The sequence below is a fragment of the Podarcis gaigeae genome, assembly GCF_964106915.1.
Source record: "Podarcis gaigeae genome assembly, chromosome: 9".
NCBI lineage: Eukaryota > Metazoa > Chordata > Lepidosauria > Squamata > Lacertidae > Podarcis > Podarcis gaigeae.
In genome coordinates, this window is record NC_139685.1 from 59,830,323 (window position 1) to 59,852,124 (window position 21,802).

Here is a 21,802-nt window from a genome sequence, read left to right on the forward strand (position 1 = left end):
GGGGTGCGCTCCCGTCTTTTGGTCCCAGCGCCTGCCAACCTAGCAGTTCGAAAGCACCTCCGGGTGCAAGTAGATAAATAGGGACCGCTTACCAGCGGGAAGGTAAACGGCGTTCTGTGTGCTGCGCTGGCTCGCCAGATGCAGCTTGTCACGCTGGCCACATGACCCGGAAGTGTCTGCGGACAGTGCTGGCTCCCGGCCTCTAGAGTGAGATGAGCGCACAACCCTAGAGTCTGTCAAGACTGGCCCGTACGGGCAGGGGTACCTTTACCTTTACCTTTTAGGATGGGTGGCCACCTGGGAATCACTTGTGCACTCCTCAGGTTCCAAGGCAGAAGAAAGGAGAAAGAAAGTGATTTGTACATAATGTGGCAAACTTTTATTTCATATGCCAATTAGATTGACTTGCAGCACCACCCATATTCAGCAGCTTTGAAAATATGGATGCCATTCAAAAAAATCATTCATGGAAGTATTTTTGTCCATCCATGTAATATAAAGCCTTGCTTGACAGTTGTTTGGGTTTCTACACAGGATGCCTGGAAAATATCTATCATCTATCTATCTATCTATCTATCTATCTATCTATCTGAATGACTATTAATGAGATCAGGTTATTAATTCTGTAACCAAGATGGATTAAAAACAAGAATTAGAATTATATATATTTGTAAAACACACAAGAACTACAGATATTTGATCTTCATTATTTCTTTATATTTCTTTTTTTGATGATTTGTATTTCCTTCTTACATATAAACAAAAAGATTCAAAAGAAAAAGAAAGCCATGCTAGAAATAGAAGAAAATAAATAGGGGGTGATGCTAGCATGTGAGGTAAATGTATCTTTTGCCCATTTCATGATGTTTCCATATTTTATTTTATTTTTAAATAGCAGTGTAGAATCCCATGTCTTGTGTGAGGCAAGGACTTATTTCCTCCCTACTTTTGGGGGCTGGTGGCAGATCTACGATGCATCCTGCTATAGTTTTCATTGCCATTTGTTATGGGACTAAGGACTGCCCGATTCACTTTATCCCTTCTCAGTCTCTGAGGTCTTTGGGGTGAGGGGGCCACTGTTCTCCATGGCTCAGATGCAAAGCTTGTGCGTTCAGTATTATGGTCCCTTCCAGTTTGGGTCAGACAGGCTCCCTTCTCTGGTTGAACTTCTGCAATCTTTTGATCACAATCTTTTATTGTATTGAGTTACTTGTACACTTCTTAGGGATGATTGTGATTAAGCGATATATACATTGTTGAAAAAATCAATAAAATAGGTGGTGGTAGTGGCTGATTTGTAAGCTGCTCAGAGTATATTTTGGAAGGGGTACCATACAATATTTAGAAGAGAACATGTAAAAAATGAGAATGGAATATAGATGATGTCTCCTAGTCTTGTCTTTGAAGTCTTGGATATAATTTAATAGATAATTGGCTTGTGTTATGTTATTACTGTTTATTTACTGCTTAATGTGGTATGAATTATATTGCTTTTTTAATTCTAGAGATTGCAGATGGAAAATAAAATTAAAGGAAGGGCTTTTGTACAGAACCTACATTAAAGCAGAAGCATTTTTATCTTGACCTTTTTAAAGTGATTTATCATTTGTACTTTGAAGAAAAAATTACTGAAATGAAGGTGGAGGAAAAAGAATCCGAAGCTTCTAGCTAATGTTGCTTGAAACGTTTGAAAGGTTATGCTGAGGGCATTTGACTTTCTGTGTACTTACTGCCAAATACCTTTTATATTGACTACATTTAAAGCTTTTTCCATATATTATGGACAGCCTTTAAAATTATTTTTAAAATAATGTTGGCAGTTGCTGACCTTTTCAGGAGGTTAGTAGAGAATAAAATGTCAAGTGTACACAAGGTATTGATGAAACATCTTCAGAAATTTAGCTGATAGAGACAAGGCTTTAGATCTGGCTCTCATTTTTAATTGAGTCATAGAAGAAAAGGACAGGTTTTTTCCTCTTAATTACAATCTTGTACACTTATCTATACATTCTGTCAGCAATTTCCATCCATATATATTCTGAGCAAAGGTACAGCATGACCCACAAGGATTTATTAAAACCTTACAAAACTTAGCTATGATTACAAAGATTTTCACAGTCGAACAATATCTTGGCTCTTTTTAATGAGATTTTAATTTTGTACTATCCTCAGTGCTTTCAAACAATAGGTGCCAGATATTCCTGAAGTTAAGCCCGCCATTGGTTATCATTTACTCCCTGGGTGAGCACCTTGTTCAGCCTGAGGGGTGCTTTCTCTTCTGGGCAAATGTAAAAGGGCCCACTGGCAAGAGGTGAAATGGGCCAGAGGCAAATTGGGCAAAAATGTTCAATTTCACCTTTGGATATTAGGCTAGTTTCTACACACCTGTCTTTGTTAGGGAATCATTCTGCCAGAAACAAGTAGAAGTTTCTGGAAGGTTCCAGAGTTTTCCTTTATATGGCACTCTGAGCTTAATTAGCATCAGCTGGAAGTGTCAATAAAAAGACCACTCTGCTTCATTTTTGCAGATGTCTGTCTGAAGGGTACTGTCTGTAAAATCTGCTGAAGGACTGTTCGTGTAATTTGCTACGCGGGGAAGATAAGAGAGACTTTGATAGTGTGATGTTAATTGCTGTTCATTTTAACAGTTGAGAAATACCTTTGCTACTGTAATGCTTGTACCCGGTCAGGGAATAAAATCTCTTGACTGAGACTTCACAGAGTTTGTGAGTCATCTTTAAAACAACTTCTGTTTTTGTCCACTGCTTCTGAGAGAGAGAGAGAGAGAGAATGAAAACTCTGCTAAATTAGTTGAATGCAGTTTATCGAGGTCTCATCACACAAGTATCTGCGCAGCGAAAGTGTGATGGGTGGTGACCTGCTCTAATAGTCTTCACACGCTGCCCTCCATCCTGGGAAGCAAGAGGCATTATCGGAGTTCAATGACTTATTCCAACCAGTCAAAAACACATGGTGTGAAGCAGGGCAATTGAGGGTTGTGGCCAGCCCTACAGTGAGGTCTGGAGAACTGCATTCGGCTCCATACCTCCACAGCAGAATATCCTGTTTGTGTTTAGTGTTTGCTCACCTGCCCATCAAGTCATCCCAGCTCCTCCAACTTTAGAAGCATCACCAACGTGAGTTATTGCGTCGACGTCTGAGGGAGTATCTTATTTTAATCCCGATGGGTGTGAATACTGTGGTTGGTGAGCAATGTCCCACTTAGTCTTGCAGTACAATCCTCATCCAGTTTCTTCAAAAGTCAGTCTTACTGGTTTAACTAGGACTAAGGGTATTAAGGATTATAGTTATAGATGTGGCTGGAATGACGTGCTAAGCCAAACCTTGGTTTAGTGAGACTGTGCTATACATTTAAAGCAGTACCATGCCACTTTAAACACTCAAACTCATCCAAGGTTTGGCTTAGTGTGTCATCTGAACTAGGACTCATGTTTAAGCTCTTTCCTAAGCACCAGTTGTAACCAATAACAAAGCCTGACTACAGTGAGGAGAGAGCTTAACTACAAATCTCAGTTTGAACAACATGCTGATTCAAACCAGGCAGGAGAAAAGCAGCTGTAAGCTCCTCTCTGGAAGCCTTAGCATCTTAGTTTAGAATCTTCTCCAAACCAGTACATACTCCCGTGAATAACTCTATTGGAGAGAATCCTTTATTAGAAAATAATAATAATAATAATAATAATAATTATTATTATTATTATTATTATTATTATTATTATTATTATTATTATTATTATTTATACCCCACCCATCTGGCCGGGCTTCCCCAGCCACTCTGGGCGGCTTCCAACAAAATATTAAAATACCGTGATGCATCAAACATTAAAAGCTTTCCTAAACAGGGCAGATCTTCTGGCAAGAAACCTGGCTTTGATTTATGTGTTGGACCTGTGAAGAGAAAGAGGAAGAGTTGCTGAACCTTTGGGACTTCATAGCTCATCTGATCCATGTTGCAGTATCTTGGGTTCACTCCCTTCACTAATAATCATGCTGTGTCAAACTGTTTTGTGTTGCGTGAGAGCAGGTCCAGCTATAGTTTGGAAGCCTTCTCTAGTCTGTTCCTTTGTTCTCTTCCCTCATCCTGCTGTGCCCCAACTGGGAGAAGTAGTTTGCAGAACTACTTGTGTGTTTACTTGTGTGGACTTTGGAGATTTGATGTCACTGCAGTCTCTTACATCATTCTAACCCGATGCTTTTGATCAGCAGGCTGGAATTGGAAAAATGAGGTAGACAAGCAGTTTTACTTACCTGTTTTATGTTTCCAGAAGCTATAATCATGGTATAGAATCAAAAGTGTGACCCAGTTGGAGTGCCTTTATAGGTTCATGCACTTGCCTCCTTTGGGCTCCTTCCCCTTCTTTCCTGAACCAGTGCAGCCTCATAGTGGTTGCCAGTGTTTTCAGACCAAGGGGCACGTTTTGCAGAGAGAGCTGGAAGCATTGGTCACAAGATGGCTGCCATGGGGATGTGATATAACACAAGAGAGAGTACAATCATGGTGAAGCTTTTCTCATAATTGCATCTCCATTCGAGAAAACTTTTGAATTTCTGAAACCGTGTTTGTGCAGCAGGTGGTACGGAGCTAGATTAACCAGTAGTCTGCATGTCCCAGGTAGAGAAGCATGGGAGTTCTTCTGTGGGGTTTTCTTATTAGAAACCACAATCCTACTTTCAACCCATACTTTGGCAGCTAGTATCGTGGAATTTGAACCAGGCTTGTCATTTCCTAGGCCACAGACGGGACTTAGTGTTTGAACACTGGAATTTGGCCTTCCTCATGCTTGGTGGTGATGAAGGCTCTGTGAATCCATTTTTTATTGTTCTTTGTGGTTTGGGTGTGGAGGATCATGTCTCATGGGTTTTGTTCTTCTGTGATGAGAGCCCAGTGGTGTTTGTCTCCGGAGTCATGCTACTTGCAGCTAAAGGTGTCCCAGAGGCGAGGTAGGTAGAGGAGAGTGTTAAAAAAGTGCATTTCACTGTGACGACTTCTTTTTGCCAGCCTGCTTTTCAAACCACGGGGAATTTGGTCATGAACATGAACAGGTCTAGGAAAAAAGCATAAGTGCAGTGGGTATCAGTTGCTCATTTTAAAGAGCAGCTTCTGTTTTCTAGTGACATCTGTATCTGTATATATTAATTTTCATGCATTTTTGGCCATTGCTGAACTCTGAAACAATACACTCAGTGTTGGCCTTGTGGAAATGTAGTTTGTTAATGGATATAGTAACTAAAATGAAATATATACTAAACATTACCTCAGAGTTTGAAGACACAGCTTAAGTGCAGTGCGGAAACATGAGCCTTTGGCAAGGCTCCTGGAAAAGTTCATAACCCTGCGAATTGGCAAGCTTTCAGGATCCTACCTGGGCCAAATGGTTCGAGGAGAGCTACATGGAAAGCAGAACCGTGTGTGTGTGTGTGTGTGTGTGTGTGTGTGTGTGTGTCACAAATTGTCTACAAATATTCTGAGTGTAACTCAGTTTTGCTCTTGAAGTGGCTTGATTTTATAAAACTGATGAGGCTATGTTGTTACTAATTCAATAAATTTCTAGGAATGACACTAGGTTTTGGTAAAATGTTTTGTTTTGGGGTGGGAAGGGAGCCCTGACGTTTTCTGAGCAGAATAAATTGTTGCCACAACAATGAACAAGCTCACACAGTAACTCAACTTTGGAATTGGTTGCAGTCATGACCTTAGCATCATGACCTGCTGGGAGCCAGAGGGCCCTGTTCCTGCTTCTCTCCACCTGGCCTGGGGTGGGCCCAGCTGGACAAGGGGTATTTTGGGAAAAGTTTTGTCAGGAATTTTTGCTGTTATTGATATTAATTTTTGTATCTTTATTTTTGTGTGGAAATCGTTCAGTTTGGTTATGTAGTTTTGATGTGTTTTATTTATTTTTATGACTACTTTGCTATGTTTGTAACTATGTAAATATTTTCATATTGTAAGCTGCCTTAAGTTTTAACTGTGGAAAGGCAGCATACAATAGGATGAAGATGATAAATTTCTCCAAGAGCAAATAGGGCTTTGAAGGTTGCCACTAAGCTAAATTGCGGCTTTGCTTTTGGTGATAAAACAAAATAATTTTTGAGGCAGAGGAAGCTGCCTTTGTATTAAGTCAGATCTATCTCAGCACTGTTGATGCTGCCTGATGGCGGGTTTCAGGCAGGGGTCTTTAGACATCAGAGGGTGGATGTCGGATGTTCTACATGCAAAATGTGTAGTGCATGGGTAGGCAAACTAAGGCCTGGGGGCCGGATCCGGCCCAATCGCCATCTAAATCTGGCTCATGGATGGTCTGGGAATCAGCGTGTTTTTACATGAGCAGAATGTGTGCTTCTATTTAAAATGCATCCCTGGGTTATTTGTGGGGCATAGGAATTAGTTCATTTTTAAAAATCAAAATATAGCCTGGCCCCCCACAAGGTCTGAGGGACAGTGGATCGGCCCCCTGCTGAAAAAGTTTGCTGGCCCCTGATGTAGTGTATCGCTGACACAACCGCACAGTTGTTTGTGATCTACTGTGGATGAAGCTACAGCAAATGGGTAAACTCTTGCAACTCAACACACCGTTAATTTTATCTGTTTATCAAGGTGAGCTTGATTTGCTAGCTCCAAAATCTCCAGTTTTCAGTAAGTTTGCATTGATGTTTTCCCATTTGCCGGAGCTATTCTGCCCAAGACTATCATTCTTAGATTTGGATGTTGAAAAATAGCAGTAAAAAAGAAATCATTGTTAATTTTTCAAGGCTGAGCAGGGTTTTTAATCTAATCTTAAATAATCTGACCATTTAGAAACCTTTTTTTGGATTTTTTTATGCTGCTGATTTCTGCCCAAATAGCCAACAAGTTTTCAATCAAGTCTTTCATACATCTGGCTGGAGGCAGGCTTGGTTTTCAAATTTGGAGCTATGCATAAATGTAATATAGAGTGATGCTTCAGTAATGTACTCCAAATATGGTCAACTGATGTGGTCAAGTCATAATTCAAAGCAACCTCTTGAAATGCTCTTACTTATATGTATATATATTTCCTTTTTCAGTTTCTGGGCATAGCATTTCTTGGAATTGGACTTTGGGCATGGAATGAAAAAGTAAGTATCACATAACAAATTGTTGAACCAATTTAAAGCTAAATCTCCTCCAACCCCAATGTTGAATGTACAGTCACCTTGCTTGGAAGGAAGTGTTGCCATCTTGTCTAGCAATAGCAATAGAGACTGAGGAGCACGCACATTGAACTATGGTCCGCAACTAGTTGCAACCATATTTTCGCATCCTAGTTCAGTGGCCACCCGTAAGCGCCACCAGTCAGATAAGCAGGGCTTTTTTTCAGGTGGGTGCCATTGTCATTATAAGAGAACAAGGGAGGTGTTCATAGTGAGTTCCGGCTCCTCTTTTTCTAGAAAAATAGAACTGCAGATAAGGCTGGTTCACACATTGTGAGAAACCGTGGTTTGGAATTTTCTTGAACTGTCTCATTGAAATGTTCATCACTAGGCAAAGAAGGCAATTCTGTTTCTGCCAGTGCCTCTATAACAGGTATTTGGGGGTATAAAGGATCATAAGAAGAACTAAAATACCCAGATCCTATTAGCAAAAGCAAAAAGTCCTTTGACATCTTAAAGTAGCCTTTGCTAGCCTGACCAGGTACTACATTGGTGAAGGCTGGCTTAAGACCAAGGAGGAGAAAGTTGTAAGGTATGGAAGCTGAATGGCAATGAAAAAAGCAGCCAGTGATAGAGCTTAGAGGTGTTTCTGTTTAGCATATACAATTGACCCGTAACTTACACACATTTAACTCATGCACATTCAGCTTTACGTGCTTGGCAAAAATAAAAAAACAAAACAAAAAACTGGTGGCCATCCAGGGGGGAAATTGGCAAGCCCACCCCCCATTGCACCCAGTGTGTTTTGGCTAGCCACAGTTTAGGCTTTATGCACTATCCCTGGAACTAACCCCACTTAAGTTGCAGGTCTACTGTAGGTAACCTTTTAGAACAGCACATTGGTGATAATTGCTGCAATAACTGTGTTAACACCTGTATGGGCAGCAGGGAACCATTCACAAGAAAATAACAAAAGCACAAATACCCTGGCCGGCTAATTAATGCACACAGTGTGATTAAAAGTCCTTTGCCCTGCTTTGACCTACAAGTGATGGCACTGAACTTCTTGGCGAGCTATTATTCAGCAGTTTCACGTTGTGGTCTTCCTTTGAAGTTACTTTCTTCCAGAATGGCCACCTTAAGGTCAGTTACAGTGTGTTCTAGGAAGGTTGAAATGTTCTCCCGCTTGTTTATCTTACTAGATCTTATTAGGTTTGCCTTATATTGCAATTCAAGACACTTCCAAAGAGACTCCGTAGACCTGCTCTAGTGAGTAAAAAGCCTGTAACTTGATTTGTTAGATTAATTTACTATAGGGCAATCCCCAGGTAATTGAGCAACACATTTTTTGTTAACTTGTAAAAATGGCCAGCACCATCTTGGAAGAGGCATTTCTTGCTGTGAAAAGACCGAAGGGGAAAACGTCTGCTGCTGTGTCATCCAAAAAGTAGCATGTTATTTTTATTGTATGCAAATGTGCTTAATTAAAACACTGTTGATTTACCCAGGTTTCTGTAATTTGGTTGTCAGCCCTAGGAAAAATATTGGGGGGGGGGGGGAATCTGTGATGTTTCTGGGCCAAGGTGGCACACTAGATATTGGAAATAAGGTCCTATGCCAGCATTCTCCTTGAAGCTCTATATTTCTGTGTGCAAGGAGAGGCATTTTATGGTGGAATATTCAGCAATATAGTCTTCCACCTGCAGTCTGAATTGATTCAGTCCACAAATACTGTTTTACCATGTGATGAGTTCATCTGCGGTAGACTCTTCAAAAGGTGTAATAAACGTGGCTTTCAGTGACTGATCAGTCTACATTTTTAAGAGTCTTGCATGCTACCCAGCTTTATTTATGCAATAAGCCTGGTAAATTAAAGCTATTCTCACTTTTCCTGCTGTTTAAAGGCATTGTGTTGTGCACTGCATGCAAACAAAAACAGATTCTGCATTTCAGGGATTGGGAACCTGTGACCCTCCAGATACTTGCTAGACTACAACTGCCATCATCCATGACTATTGGCCATGCTTGCTAGGGTTGATGGGAGTTGGAGTCCACAACATCTGGAGAGCTACAGCTCAGCCTCATTGTTGTTGAACTGTTGATTGCTGGTTGTAAACAGGCCAACTAACAACCCAGCCACTGCAACCTGTTGGACACCTGTTTTTGAAAGCAGGATATTGGATTTTCCCTTATTTTTGCTCTGTGTTTGCTTGCTGATTGTAATTATGAAGAGGCTGCAGTACAGAAAGCTTGATCTCAATTGAAGTCTTTAAGACAGCTGCATATTCTACACCCTAAGAAGAACTGAGTGGCGATTTTAATGATGTTGAAGGAGGGAAATACTTGTCCAACCATTTTATTTTGAAGTAGTTCCCCTCAAAAAAACTCTCAAAGCTTCCTTAACATCAAAATAAGTTTGAACTTTATTGCCATTTTACTCTGCTGTTTTTCCTTTATTTAAGAATGTGGTTGCAGACATGCTGTCTTTTGGGGGCGGGGGGGAGGGGGCTTACACTTATAAAGATACCTTTAATCTCTGTTCCAGGCTAAACTGCAAACAAGCATCCTGATGGAAATGTTTTGAGCATTAAGTTATTTGTTGTAAAAAAAAAACCAACATGGGAAGCTAGGTGCAAAAAAGTAAAATAAAATAAACAGCTTGTTAGGATTGTTTTGCTGGACTTAACCTCAGGCAGCCCTTCATAAGCTGTTTAGCTGGGGTGAAAGAGAGTTGAGCGAAACAAACGTGTACCCACACAAAATCATGGTGTGTGTGTGTGTGTGTGTGTGTGTGTGTGTAATCTTGTGACTTTTCTTGCAGCCGTTAGGGAGAGCGATGGAACTTGCTTGTCAGGCAGCTAAAAAGCTGCAGTTTGACAGCCAGTTACTTGGCCCTAAAGGGGGAAACTGAAGAATTAGCATTCTAAATTGTGAACCTGAAAAGGGGATCTGTGAGGAACATGGAGGCGAGGAACCCAGAAGGTACAATCGACCAGTCAGGCCTCTTTCTCCAGCAATTTACATTGCCTTTTTCATTTTCAATTTTTTCAGAGCTCTAGGCATGAAGGTTTTGGATTTTTTCTCCTTTTCTACCTCATTGAGTGAAAATAGTCAATAACAGAGCAGCTCCCGGACTTAATATTTAGCAAAGGAAGCCCGTACCTTAAGATTTCTCCGTAATACTATGCCCATTGATTTTATTCTTAAATGGTAGCAATATTGCAGTGATTAGATTGCCTTGTATTTATCTCTGTTAAAAATACTGTCAAAAGAAATACATTTTATTTTTTAAAAAACCCTCCTTTACTATATGTGCAGTTCTGCACACTGTTAATAAATGTTCTGCACTGTGCTTGGCTTTTGCATGTAGAATAAGCTTTTCCTGTTGCTTTCTGGAAAGCAGGGCAAGCGATTCCTCTGTGTTCCTGTTCATATCTTCCCCCAGCCCCTTGCCAATTTGCAGTTTGAAACTGCAAGGACCCAGCAGCAGACCACCTAGGAGCAGGTTTACTCGTGAGTTGCTTACTCATGAATAATTGGTTCCAGCCTCAGGCAAGCTGGCGAATCTACTGTAGGCCCTGCATACAACATATTCCCCACTGCTGCTTTCAACAGGAGTTACCCTTGAGTAGGCAAGGCTTGCAAGGGCTATAGCAGATGTGCCAGCTGGGAAGGGCCAAGCTGAAATTGGAGCCCTCTTGGCCAACTAACTGGATGTAACTTGACAATTTTTGTTAGAGAGCACAGAATGCCATCAGGAAAGGGAGCTTTCATCAACTTGAAAGTGAGTACAGATCATTGTCTTCCCTGGGATCTAATGTTAACGGTGTGATTGACCAGAAACAAGTATAGGAGCCATAATAGATGATGTCTTTTGTGGACAAACGGAATGCAATGGATCCCTAGAGTGGTTATATTCCCCCCTCCCCCCATCTAGCTGTTCTTTGACAGTGGTTATAGCACTCACACCAGGATCTCATGGCACAAGAACTCTTGCAAATATGTTGACTTGAATGATGGATGCATGGCAACTCATTCAATAAAAGACACATCATAAGTGAAGTTTGTTCCAGTCCCTGAGCAAGTTTATTGTGTGTAGATCTCATTTTCTTTCCTTTTATGTTATGCCACTGGTATGTATGTGCTATGCAGTATAAAGTTCCTAGCAGTTCAGGACAGCATACATGGAGTTATCCCACTGTTATTTTTTTAACATATCTTTGAGGTAGGTGAAAGATTATGACACTGTGTATTGCCCAAGGCCATCCTGTACATTTCATGGATGAGCTGGAGCAATGCTGGCTCCAGGTTTTAGAGAGTCCCTTTTCCTCAGTGAGATAACCCCCTCAGTGCATCAGGTCCAGGTGGTTTTTGTCAGTGGGTCCCCTGTTGGCATGTGGACCCTTGGAAGATGCCCAGCTATGCTAACCTATATGCTGGCTGTGAGCAGGGTTTAAACATAGGTCCCCAATCCCAGCATTCTCTCTATTGGGCTGTTCATTAGCCCTGTTCATGTGACAGGTTCCACTCTGATCCTGGTCATTGCCACAGGACAGCGGGATAGTGATTGTCATAGTGTGGCAATTTCCTGACTAGGTGTAGTCTGATAGAGGCTCCTTCCTTCTACAGGTGTGAAGGACCTATTAGAATGGTGCACCATGGATAATCCAGATACGATGGAGTATGTTGGTGGGTGGTTCATCTGATATCCAGTTTCTTCCGGATATGGTTTCACGCTCCCCTAAAGGATTAGGTTTGCAGCTTGGAACTGCAGCTGGATCCGGTCTCACCTTAAGAAAGCCCAAGTGGCTTCCAAAACACCTTTCACCAGCATCTTTTGGTGCACCAGTCTAGCCTCAGCTATATGATAACCCTGTGTTTTAGATTACTATAATGTTTTATAATGTTTTGGTGCACCAGTCTAGCCTCAGCTATATATATGGGTCTGTTGTTGGGAGAGTACAGTACTTGGGAACCTCAGTAAGTATAAGGCATTGCAGCTATATTTTCTAACTGAGGCCAACGAAATCATGAACCAACTGCATTAGCTTGGCAGCATGTTTCCAGCTATAGTTCAGCGTACTGCTTCTTATCTTCTTAAAGGCCCAAACAGCTCAGGGCCTGGATACCTGAAGAGGCTGCCACTTTCCACATGAATCTGCCTGAGTTTTAAGATCTTGTTTAAAAGATCTTGTTAGAGTTCCCCACCATGTTGAGTGTGGTGGTTGGGCAAAGGGCTGCCGTGTCCTGTGGCATCCAGGATGGGGAAAGCTGTGGCCCTCCAGATGTTGGTCATTTCCATCCCACCACACCAACCTTGCCCATCTAATGGTGAGGTATTATGGGAGTTGTAGTTCTACAAGGGCTGTCCCCAGAGAAGCTTGGACTCCGGTGCCTTTTCCTCCCAGATGAGGAGCTTCTTATCTTCCTTGGTCTTTAAAGATTATTTCTTTAGATCTGTTTGATGCTGGAATTTTAGTTCGGTTTTCTGGTTGCCGCTGCTCTTTCAATTGTTCATCTTTAAACTTTAAGCCCTGTGGTAGAAGTATAGGTTAGGAATAAGCAAGCATGGCTCCCAACTGGTGACATGCGTTTCTCAGACCTTCAGACAAAACCTGTGAACCTCCCACGAGATGCAGGAGTGGTTCTTTGTTTTTTGAAAGGGGGTGGGAAGGAGCATTAATACGAACCAATGAATAGGGCCCTTTAAATAACTTCTGTTGCCGTGTTTTGCTACCCCTCCAATAGCTACGTTGGTTAGGAGCAGGGTGAAATGTTGCATTGTGAGTGTCAAAGAAGGGAGAGCGAGGAAAGCCCAGGCCCATTAAAAACCAACATGTCATCGTACTTTGATTTCTTTTCAGCCTATGCATACATTTATTAGTTAGGGTTCACTGGCCCTACAGATGCATGGGAAAAGGCTACCTGCTATTCAGAAGGAAGAAAACCACCATTCCACCAAACTAGATTTCTGGCTGTCTTCTGGAGACTGCCAACGCTCCCTTCTTTCCGGTTTTATTTTTATTCATTTTTTTTTAAAAAAAGAACATTCTTTTTCACTTCAGACTCACCCTGGAACTTCCCTTGATTGCAGTAAAAATGGTGGGGAGAAAAGATTTGGTAGCCCGTCGGTGACAACAGCAAGGGAAAGCGCATTGGGGAATGTACGGATAGCCCTTACGCTCTGCTTCACAGGCCTCGGCGCTTCAGTTCCTAACAACATTCAGCCAATCTCTCCATAAAAGGGTTGCTGAATTCGTCTGCACACATTTCTCTTGTCTCTTGGGGAGAGGGAGATGTCTTCAGCTGCAGAACTAATTTTAATGCAAGAGAGAGAAGCCTTCTTTGGTATCTGCGGGGACCGAACACAAGAAGGAGCTCCCTAGAATAGGGATAGCCAATGTGGTGCCATCAGCAGGCCATCAGCTGTGCTGGCTGGGACTGATGGGAGTTGGAGTCTAACAACGCCTCCCTCTTCTCCCTCTGACCACCCACTGTCTCTCCAGCACCAATCTCTGGGCTCTGAGCCTTTGTCCCTTGGGGGCTTCCCCAGCTGGTGCCTCCCACCATTCCACTGCATCCAGCCAGTCTGTGACAAGTAGATCTCATTGGCAATAAGAATAATAAGGTAAAGGAACCCCTGACTGTTGGGTCCAGTTGCAGACTGAGGGAGCCGGCGCACAGCTTCCGGGTCATGTGGCCAGCATGACTAAGCTGCTTCCGGCGAGCCAGAGCAGTGCACGGAAACCCCATTTATCTTCCGGCTGGAGCAGCACCTATTTATCTACTTGCACTTTGATGTTCTTTCGAACTGCTAGGTGGACAGGAGCAGGGACTGAGCAACAGGAGCTCAGCCCATTGCAGGGATTCGAACCGCCGACTTTCTGATCGGCAAGCCCTAGGCTATGTGGTTTAGACCACAGCGCCACCTGCGTCCCTCAATAAGAATAGTAATCAATCCTAATTTCAACATTTGTATTGATATAGGAAGTCCATGTGTCCAAATAGACATCCAAATGAGATTGACGATTATAAGATGTACATTGCAATGTAGAAAGGGCAGCACAGACCTCAGACCGTTGACTAATGGATGGTGGGTGTTTATCCTTCTGATTTTGCATTATGAGCCTGATCCTGCCCATGGGTCCTTTGTGGTGCTTCCTACGAGCTCATATTATTATTATTATTATTATTATTATTATTATTATTATTATTATTATTAAAAACTGGATAGTCTGCTCCAGAGCTTATATGGCATGAAAGCTCATATAAGCACATAACTACCGAAGTGCACCAGAGAGAATGCTGAGACTCATTTGTTAACTCCCCTGTCTCCCAAGGGGAAAGAAACCAAACTGGTGGGAATACTTACCGGATCTTGGACTCGTAATTCTGAGGGTGCCCAGGTAATTGGTTAGGGCTGACTTTTGGTGTAAATGCAGCTTTTACCCTGCATGCTTAGTCGGTTAGAACATGGTGCTGGGAATGCCAAGGTTGCGGGTTTGATCCCAAATGGGACAGCTGCATTGCAGGGGGTTGGGCTAGATGATCCTCAGGGTCCCTTCCAGCTCTACAACTTTGTGCTCGAATTAGAATAAACTTTACCAAGAACCCTTATTCAAACCCCCACTCATTCTCTCCCCCCTGTCCCAAATAGTTATTGCAATATGTCTCCTGCCTTTGGCTCCCACATACAGAATTCCTCCCTCTTGCTGTTTTTAAATATGAGTCTGGATATATGTTAAGCTCTCATCATTCAGATAATGACCACATCACAGTGGCTTGAAAGGGAGAGCTCCGAGTGTAAACAAGAAGCTCTAAGTCAGTTTATTTGGCTTGCTTCTTCACTTCCTGGGGTTCTTCTCTCCTTCCTCCCCTTTATTTTTTTTACCTCCTGTAGGAAATCTGGACCGAGACTGTTTCAGGAGTGCAGATGTAGGTCAAATATCTCCCCTGGAGTTTTGTCCTTTTGCAGCCTTATTAAGAGGGTGAAGGAGCTCAGTGAACAGCTGAGCTGGAGATTAGCCAGGAAACTCTGTTCTGCCTCTCCCATCTTTAGGGAAGCACCAATGCACCAATATCCCTAGGATATAGCTTAGCATGCAAGGATAATTTGGGGTGGGGGTGATTAATACATAATTCCCACTTTGCTCCCACTTGCTATGCACACTTATGCAAGCACTGTAGTTCTGCACACAGCGCAATGCAAACATTTGCTTTTGTTTTAAAAATATATTGCTTTCCTTTGCTTTATTCACCTTAAAGGAACGCCAGTATTTTTATTATACAACGTCCTGTCAAAATAGAACCTTGGTTGCTTGAAGGTGTGCCCTGCCGCTAAGATGGTTCAAACTTAATAATAATAATAAATTTTGTTGTTTTTTCCAAGGATAGTTCAAACTTGGAGTTTCAGAAAAGCTCCTGTGCTTGACAGGCACAATAGCAGAATAGTTAAAGATTATTATTTTTTAATTGTTGCTCTCTAAACAGGAAACTGTGGCAAATGGACAGCCCACCATTCCCTTCCCAGCCCTTCTCCACCTCTCGCTTCTCAAAGTTGAAAACACATTTTTTTTCCAGGAGTTAACCACCACCAGTATTGAACTGGAATAATGAGCATGTGTAGATTGCCTTCCTTCTGCTGTAGTTTATACCCATGGATTTAGGATTAAGAAACTGGGCTCTGGCGCCCCTCTGTTGTTGTTTAAATAAATTAATACAGCATTAAGTTATTTAGGAGGCCTGTACAGGGAATGTGCAGTTACCATTATGTGAGTGGAGGATGTGTTCCTTGGTCCTTACCACTAGTTGTGGTGATGGCCTCCCACTTAGATGTCTTTGAAACAGGGTTATAGACAGATTCATGGAAAATGGGGCATTCCAGACGAAGTTAGTAGATTTCTATCAGCCCCAGCCAGCATGACCAATGGTCAGGGATGCTGGGAGCTGCAGTTCAGCCAACATCTGGAGGGCACCAGGTTGAGAAAGGCTGGTGTAGTGCTATGGACAAACGGGCTCTGCATTAGCTTGCTTGTTAAGTTTGTACAGCTGTTTTACACTTCGCTCAATATTTCAGAAAAGGCAGCTTCACACAGGGTTCGCAACATGTTTGGACTTGCTAAAATATAACTAATGAATGGACTCAGGGGGCAAAGGGTATCTGAAGAAGTGTGCATGCACACGAAAGCTCATACCAAGAACTGACTTAGTTGGTCTTTAAGGTGCTACTGGAAGGAATTTTTTTTTGTTTTGTCTCAGGGGGCAAATGATTGATCAACAAAATGCCTTAATGGGTTCAACAGCCCCTAGTCCTGTGTTCTTCAAACTTATCAGTTCACCGGTCTCTCTCCTTCCCCTTAAATGCTTCTCTAACATCTTGGCAAACCTGTTCTCTACAGACATGATGCACTGAGTGACATGTCCTGTCACTCCCTCACACAGGATGCGACTGTGCGCTTTACGGCATTTGTGCGGTGGCATTTGAGTGCAAACAAAGAAATGACAGGAAACATCACTTTTGCACAAACAGTATCAATCTCTCCTGGAAATAAATGTAAAGTGTTAGTGTCTGTTTTGGTTTCTCTTACCGTCAGAAGGACAAGTCAAAAAGCTACAGCTTAGGCACTGTATAAACCAGATGCATCTGTCACCTGTTGGTGTGCTTTCTTTCTCTTACCTTCTCTCCAACCTTCCCAGGGAGTGCTGTCCAACATCTCCTCCATCACCGACTTGGGAGGTTTCGATCCAGTCTGGCTCTTCCTCGTGGTAGGAGGAGTGATGTTCATTTTGGGGTTTGCAGGATGCATTGGAGCCCTGCGAGAGAACACCTTCCTTCTCAAGTTTGTAAGTAGCCTGTGCAGCTGGCTGTAGCCATTTCCTGCTTGAAGGACCAATTTCATGGAAAGCTGTGTTTCGATGCTGATTTTATTTACACACAATCCTCGTTTTGCGGGGGGCAAACATTCCATAAGCCTGCCACGCCCCATCACATTCCACCCCTTTTTGTAACACCTCTATGACATTTTGGGGCTACTTCCTGGTTTGGTGCCGTGCACACGATTGCACATCATTCAGATGCGCCTAAATCAATACAGTGGTACTTCGGGTTAAGTACTTAATTCGTTCCGTAGGTCCGTTCTTAACTTGAAACTGTTCTTAACCTGAAGCAGCACTTTAGCTAATGGGGCCTCCTGCTGCTGCCGTGCCACCAGAGCCACGATTTCAGTTCTCATCCTGAAGCAAAGTTCTTAACCCGAGGTACTATTTCTGGTTACAGATAGGTAGCCTTTCTTACTATTTCTGGGTTAGCGGAATCTGTAACCTGAAGCGTGTGTAACCCGAGGTACCACTGTAGTTGCCCATAGTTACTTATTGAAATATTTATGAGCTGCTGTCCATTAAAAAAACAGCACACCAATCAGATCAGTTTACAACAGTTATACATAAAATTATACAGTCAAAGAAAGCATATAAAAATGTTAAAAGTCAGGAATCAGGTAACTGTTATGGAAAGATGTATTCTTAATTACCCTCATCAGTCTGATGGAATAGAAACATTTTCAGCAGGCATTTAAAAGTTCAAACAGAAGGTACTTGCTAAATCTTTGTAGGCGCAATATTCCACAATACCGGGTCAATGACACCAAAGGATTGGTTTCTCATAGAAATGACATGCAATTGATAAGGCAATTTAAGGAACCAGCGGGGGAGGGAAGTCATAGGTTTAGGAGAATCTGGATTTGATATTGTTGTTGTGTATAACTTTGTATGTTTGTTTGTTTGTTGTTGTTGTTGGTGTGTGTGTGTGTGTGTGTGTGTGTGTGTAAAACATTTCTCTTCAACCATGCATTGGGCTGATTAACATCCTATATAGCCTTTAAAATGTATTTGTGTGGGGGTGGGAGTGTTATTGTTTTGTTTTTGTTTCCATTATGTACTTTGTCTTTTTACCTTGTCTTTTTTTGCTATGAACTGCCCTGAGCTCTTCAGATGAAGAGCGGTATACAAATGTAATTAATAATAATAATAATAATAATAATAGGCACTAGGACTTTAGCTTTTCCTTCCTTTCAAACATTTTTAATAAAAAAAAACCCTTCTAATTTTTCTATATGAGTAAAGTATTTTATAAGAGTAAATTGTTTTATATTTTTGGCTGCATTCATTTGCCGGCATATCACGGTTTATAGGGAACTAAGCAATGCGTTAGTGTACACTACCCGATTGCCCTCACTTGTCGCCTCTTGTGTCTCAGGCTAGGGAAGCAAACGAGGCAGCAGCAATTAAGCTTGGCTTCCAATTATGTCCAAACTTGGGATAAGTGTTCGTTACTCATCAGCAAGCTAATGAGTAATGAACTAATCAGGCTTAAATCATAGGTTGTTGCTCCCTTACAGCTTGCAATGGTTTATTGATTCCAATAAATGGTCATAGGTTAGCAACTTTAATAAGCCCAAATATGTTGTGCCAATTGTTGACAGTGTTGAGAGTATTTTTGCTTCTCACTGGCTGAAAAGGGGAAGGAAGATTACACTCCTGCTCTAAGGCAGAATCCTCTATATTAGTGATTGGAAATTGTCCCATGTAATCCACAGTTATAGAATCAAACCTATGAAGTCATTTAGCTCCTTTCTACCTCCTCAACCTAATTGTGTGTTTGCGCATATGTTTCCGTTGACTGCCCAATTCCTATGGGCCTATTTCCAGTGAATATTTAAACATGCTTAATACTCATTCCTTCTCTCCATGGAATCCTGGGAACTGTAATTCTATAAGGGAGCTGTGGTGGTTATAGAATTTCTAACCCCCTTGCCAGATTACAGTTCTCACAAGCCATAAAACTTCCAAGAATACTGTATATCTCCTTTGCAGTGAGAGTAGATTTGCACGCTAGTTTGTTGTTTCCTTGGGAAGGCTTGTTGGAAATGTTGGGCTTTAAATCCAGAACACCGCAAGAGTGCTGCTGGATCAGGCCAGAGGCCCACGGAAAGCTTGAAAGCAGAACCTGAGCACGACAGCTCTCTCCGCACAGCAACTGATATTATTATTCAGAGGCGTATGGCCTCTGTCAGTTAAGCGACAGCATAACCATTGTATGGTTCAGAAAGGTGAACTTAGTTAAGAGGACTTGACTCATTTGAGGTGGGATTGACTCCTTTGTGGGATTTGGTTTCTAGGTGCCTTTTTCCTCTGAGGAAACTCAGATCTGGACTCTGTAGGTTGATCCATGTGTGAAGGCCCAGCCCTGGCACGGCTTGCCTCCCCATGGCTCCAGAAGGTCACAGGAGCTCAGCCACACTGAGGGAGCCTGTCGTGGGGGGTGCCTGGCTGCGCCCCCCCCATAGAATTTTGCACCTAGGGCCACTGCCCCTTTGACCCCCTCCCTGCACTACGCCACTGCCCCCTTTAAAATTAGTGGACTTGAAGTCTATTCATTTCAGTGGGCCTACTCAAGAGAATGACTAATATGAGATATCACCCTATGATTCATTGGGAAGCTGAATTGCACAACCAACTGCATAGCTCTCCTAACTTGGTCTGAAGCCTGATCTCAGAATAGTGGCCCCCAACCCAGTGAGTGGTGATTCCGCGTCTGACACGATCAGCACACATGATGTTGTTTAGCAGCAGGGCAGCTGCGGTGCTCTGCTCTCAAAGTGCTCATTTGGCACGGTGCCGTGTCTTAAAGATTTGTCGCGGAATTCAAATAATCGAAGGCCTTAAAAAAATGACTTTACTAAAACTACTCCTCTTCTTCATCTTTGCAGTTTTCAGTATTCCTAGGAATCATTTTCTTCCTGGAACTTACGGCTGGTGTTCTGGCGTTTGTCTTCAAAGACTGGATCAAGGACCAGCTGTACTTCTTTATCAACAACAACATCCGAGCATACAGAGATGACATTGATTTGCAAAACCTCATAGATTTTACGCAAGAATATGTAAGTGCTTTTGCTTGCTTTATGGCAGGGGCGAGGGAGTTGGAGGGCCACATGTCCCCAGTCTCTGATTTTGAAGGGAATGTACCTTCCTCCATCCCTGTTTCCATTTTCATTTCTCAGCTCTTTATTTCTGAAAGGAGCCAAGCAAGCAAAACGTTTTATGGAACAATGCGAAGCTTGTTCCCTGTGAGTAATGCGCTTATGATTGCAACTAAGCAATAGAGTAATTAACTTTATTAGGAAATGCTTTGTATTGCATCCAGACAAGTTCTCCCTCTTGTGCAAGGATTTCTGCTTGCATGATGGAATTTCTGCTCCCTCTCCTCCTCAAGTGTGCCCACCTAAATCTGCTCTGGAGGGTTGGTGGGGGGAGTCTGTAGAACAAATTTGTGAGGTGTGCAGAGGGAGGAAATTTCCATTGTGGTCCTTGCATAAAAGAGACTACTTAGTTGGATACAACCTTAGTCTTTATGGCAATGTACTATTCTTGACCATGCTTCTTTCAGGTGACTTAATGTTTTCCCCATTTTCATGGCAGAATGAGAAACGCTAGATTGTTGCTATGCTTTTGGACATAGAATATTTTGTTTGTCCATGGGCAAGGTTAGAAAGCCCATTGCTGCAGTTATGAGGAAAGCAAGCCAAAATGAAACCCTGTAATGTGCAGTCCAAAACATCCTGCTCAAGACGGGTAAAGTGAAATAGTTTCCCCCCTGAAGGCTCCGTAGAGTCTAGCTTTTTATTTGTACATCATAAACATCAGAAGCGTATATAGTAAAGATGGGAAGAAGCCAGTGCATAGGCTTTGATTTCATATGCCCAGTGCATATAAACTCACCACTGTGGGTTGCATCAAACAATTTGCTTCTCCATGTGGCCAGCTGACTCTGTGTGGCAGCTTTCCTCTGCATCATCTTAAACCACCGAAAACTGTGGTTTTAAGTAAGATTGCCCTGTCTGTCCGGTCTGTTGCTGCACATACAATTTCTTCAATGAGTTTTGGGGATTTGTGAGGAATGTAGTTATACATGCACGATGACAGACACCCAATACTTTTGCCTGTTTTTTCAACACAGAAAAAGCTTGGCATGCTGTTACCCAGAACAGTATCTTGCAAATCCACTGGTGGTTCTTGGCTTGTGTCTCAACCATCTAGTAATACATTTTCTCCTTCTCTAGTATAACGGCAGAGAGATCTAGCAGTAGTGGTGATTCCGCCTGTAATAACTGTTGGCTTTCCTCCAGTGGCAGTGCTGCGGAGCCTTTGGAGCAGATGACTGGAACCTCAACATTTATTTCAACTGCACAGACACCAACGCTAGCCGAGAGCGCTGCGGGGTGCCCTTTTCCTGCTGCACTAAGGATCCTGCTGTAAGTCAGCTGGCAGTGCTGCCGTTCCCTGGGGAAAGCTGCGGCATGCAAAACGGGAGGCTGCCTTTTATGCTAAAAGAACTCTGTGTGAATGTGTGCTGGTCCTCTTTAATGGACCTATGTCTTGCTGCCAGCTCAGAGCATGCACAAAAGCTTTGCAGAGTCAGGATATCTTATGCCTGTCAATACACCTTTCACCTTCTTGAGGTGACTATTGCCAGGCTACCTGCAAGCATCTATAATGGGCTGCAGCCAGTCACCAAACTAGTTGTCTAATTGTACTAGATGAGTAATGAAGACAGTGGGGGGAAGAGGTGATGCCAGTGCTAATTATAGAGCCACAAACTTGTTAACTTGGCATG

At 42.5% G+C, this 21,802-nt stretch overlaps 1 protein-coding gene across 3 annotated transcripts in view; it reads left to right on the forward strand.

Annotated features, from left to right (window-relative positions):
* Positions 1–21,802, forward strand: part of TSPAN5 (tetraspanin 5) — an 87,554-nt gene that overhangs the window by 44,662 nt on the left and 21,090 nt on the right. For all 3 annotated transcript variants that reach the window (XR_014568370.1, XM_083756926.1, XM_083756927.1), the window contains 4 exons: positions 7,066–7,116; positions 16,828–16,974; positions 19,899–20,069; positions 21,315–21,440. Coding sequence is in view for 2 of the 3 variants with exons in the window: in XM_083756926.1 (XP_083613052.1) it covers positions 7,066–7,116; positions 16,828–16,974; positions 19,899–20,069; positions 21,315–21,440 (495 nt within the window). In the remaining variant the exon portion in view is untranslated. The remainder of the gene's footprint in view (positions 1–7,065; positions 7,117–16,827; positions 16,975–19,898; positions 20,070–21,314; positions 21,441–21,802) is intronic.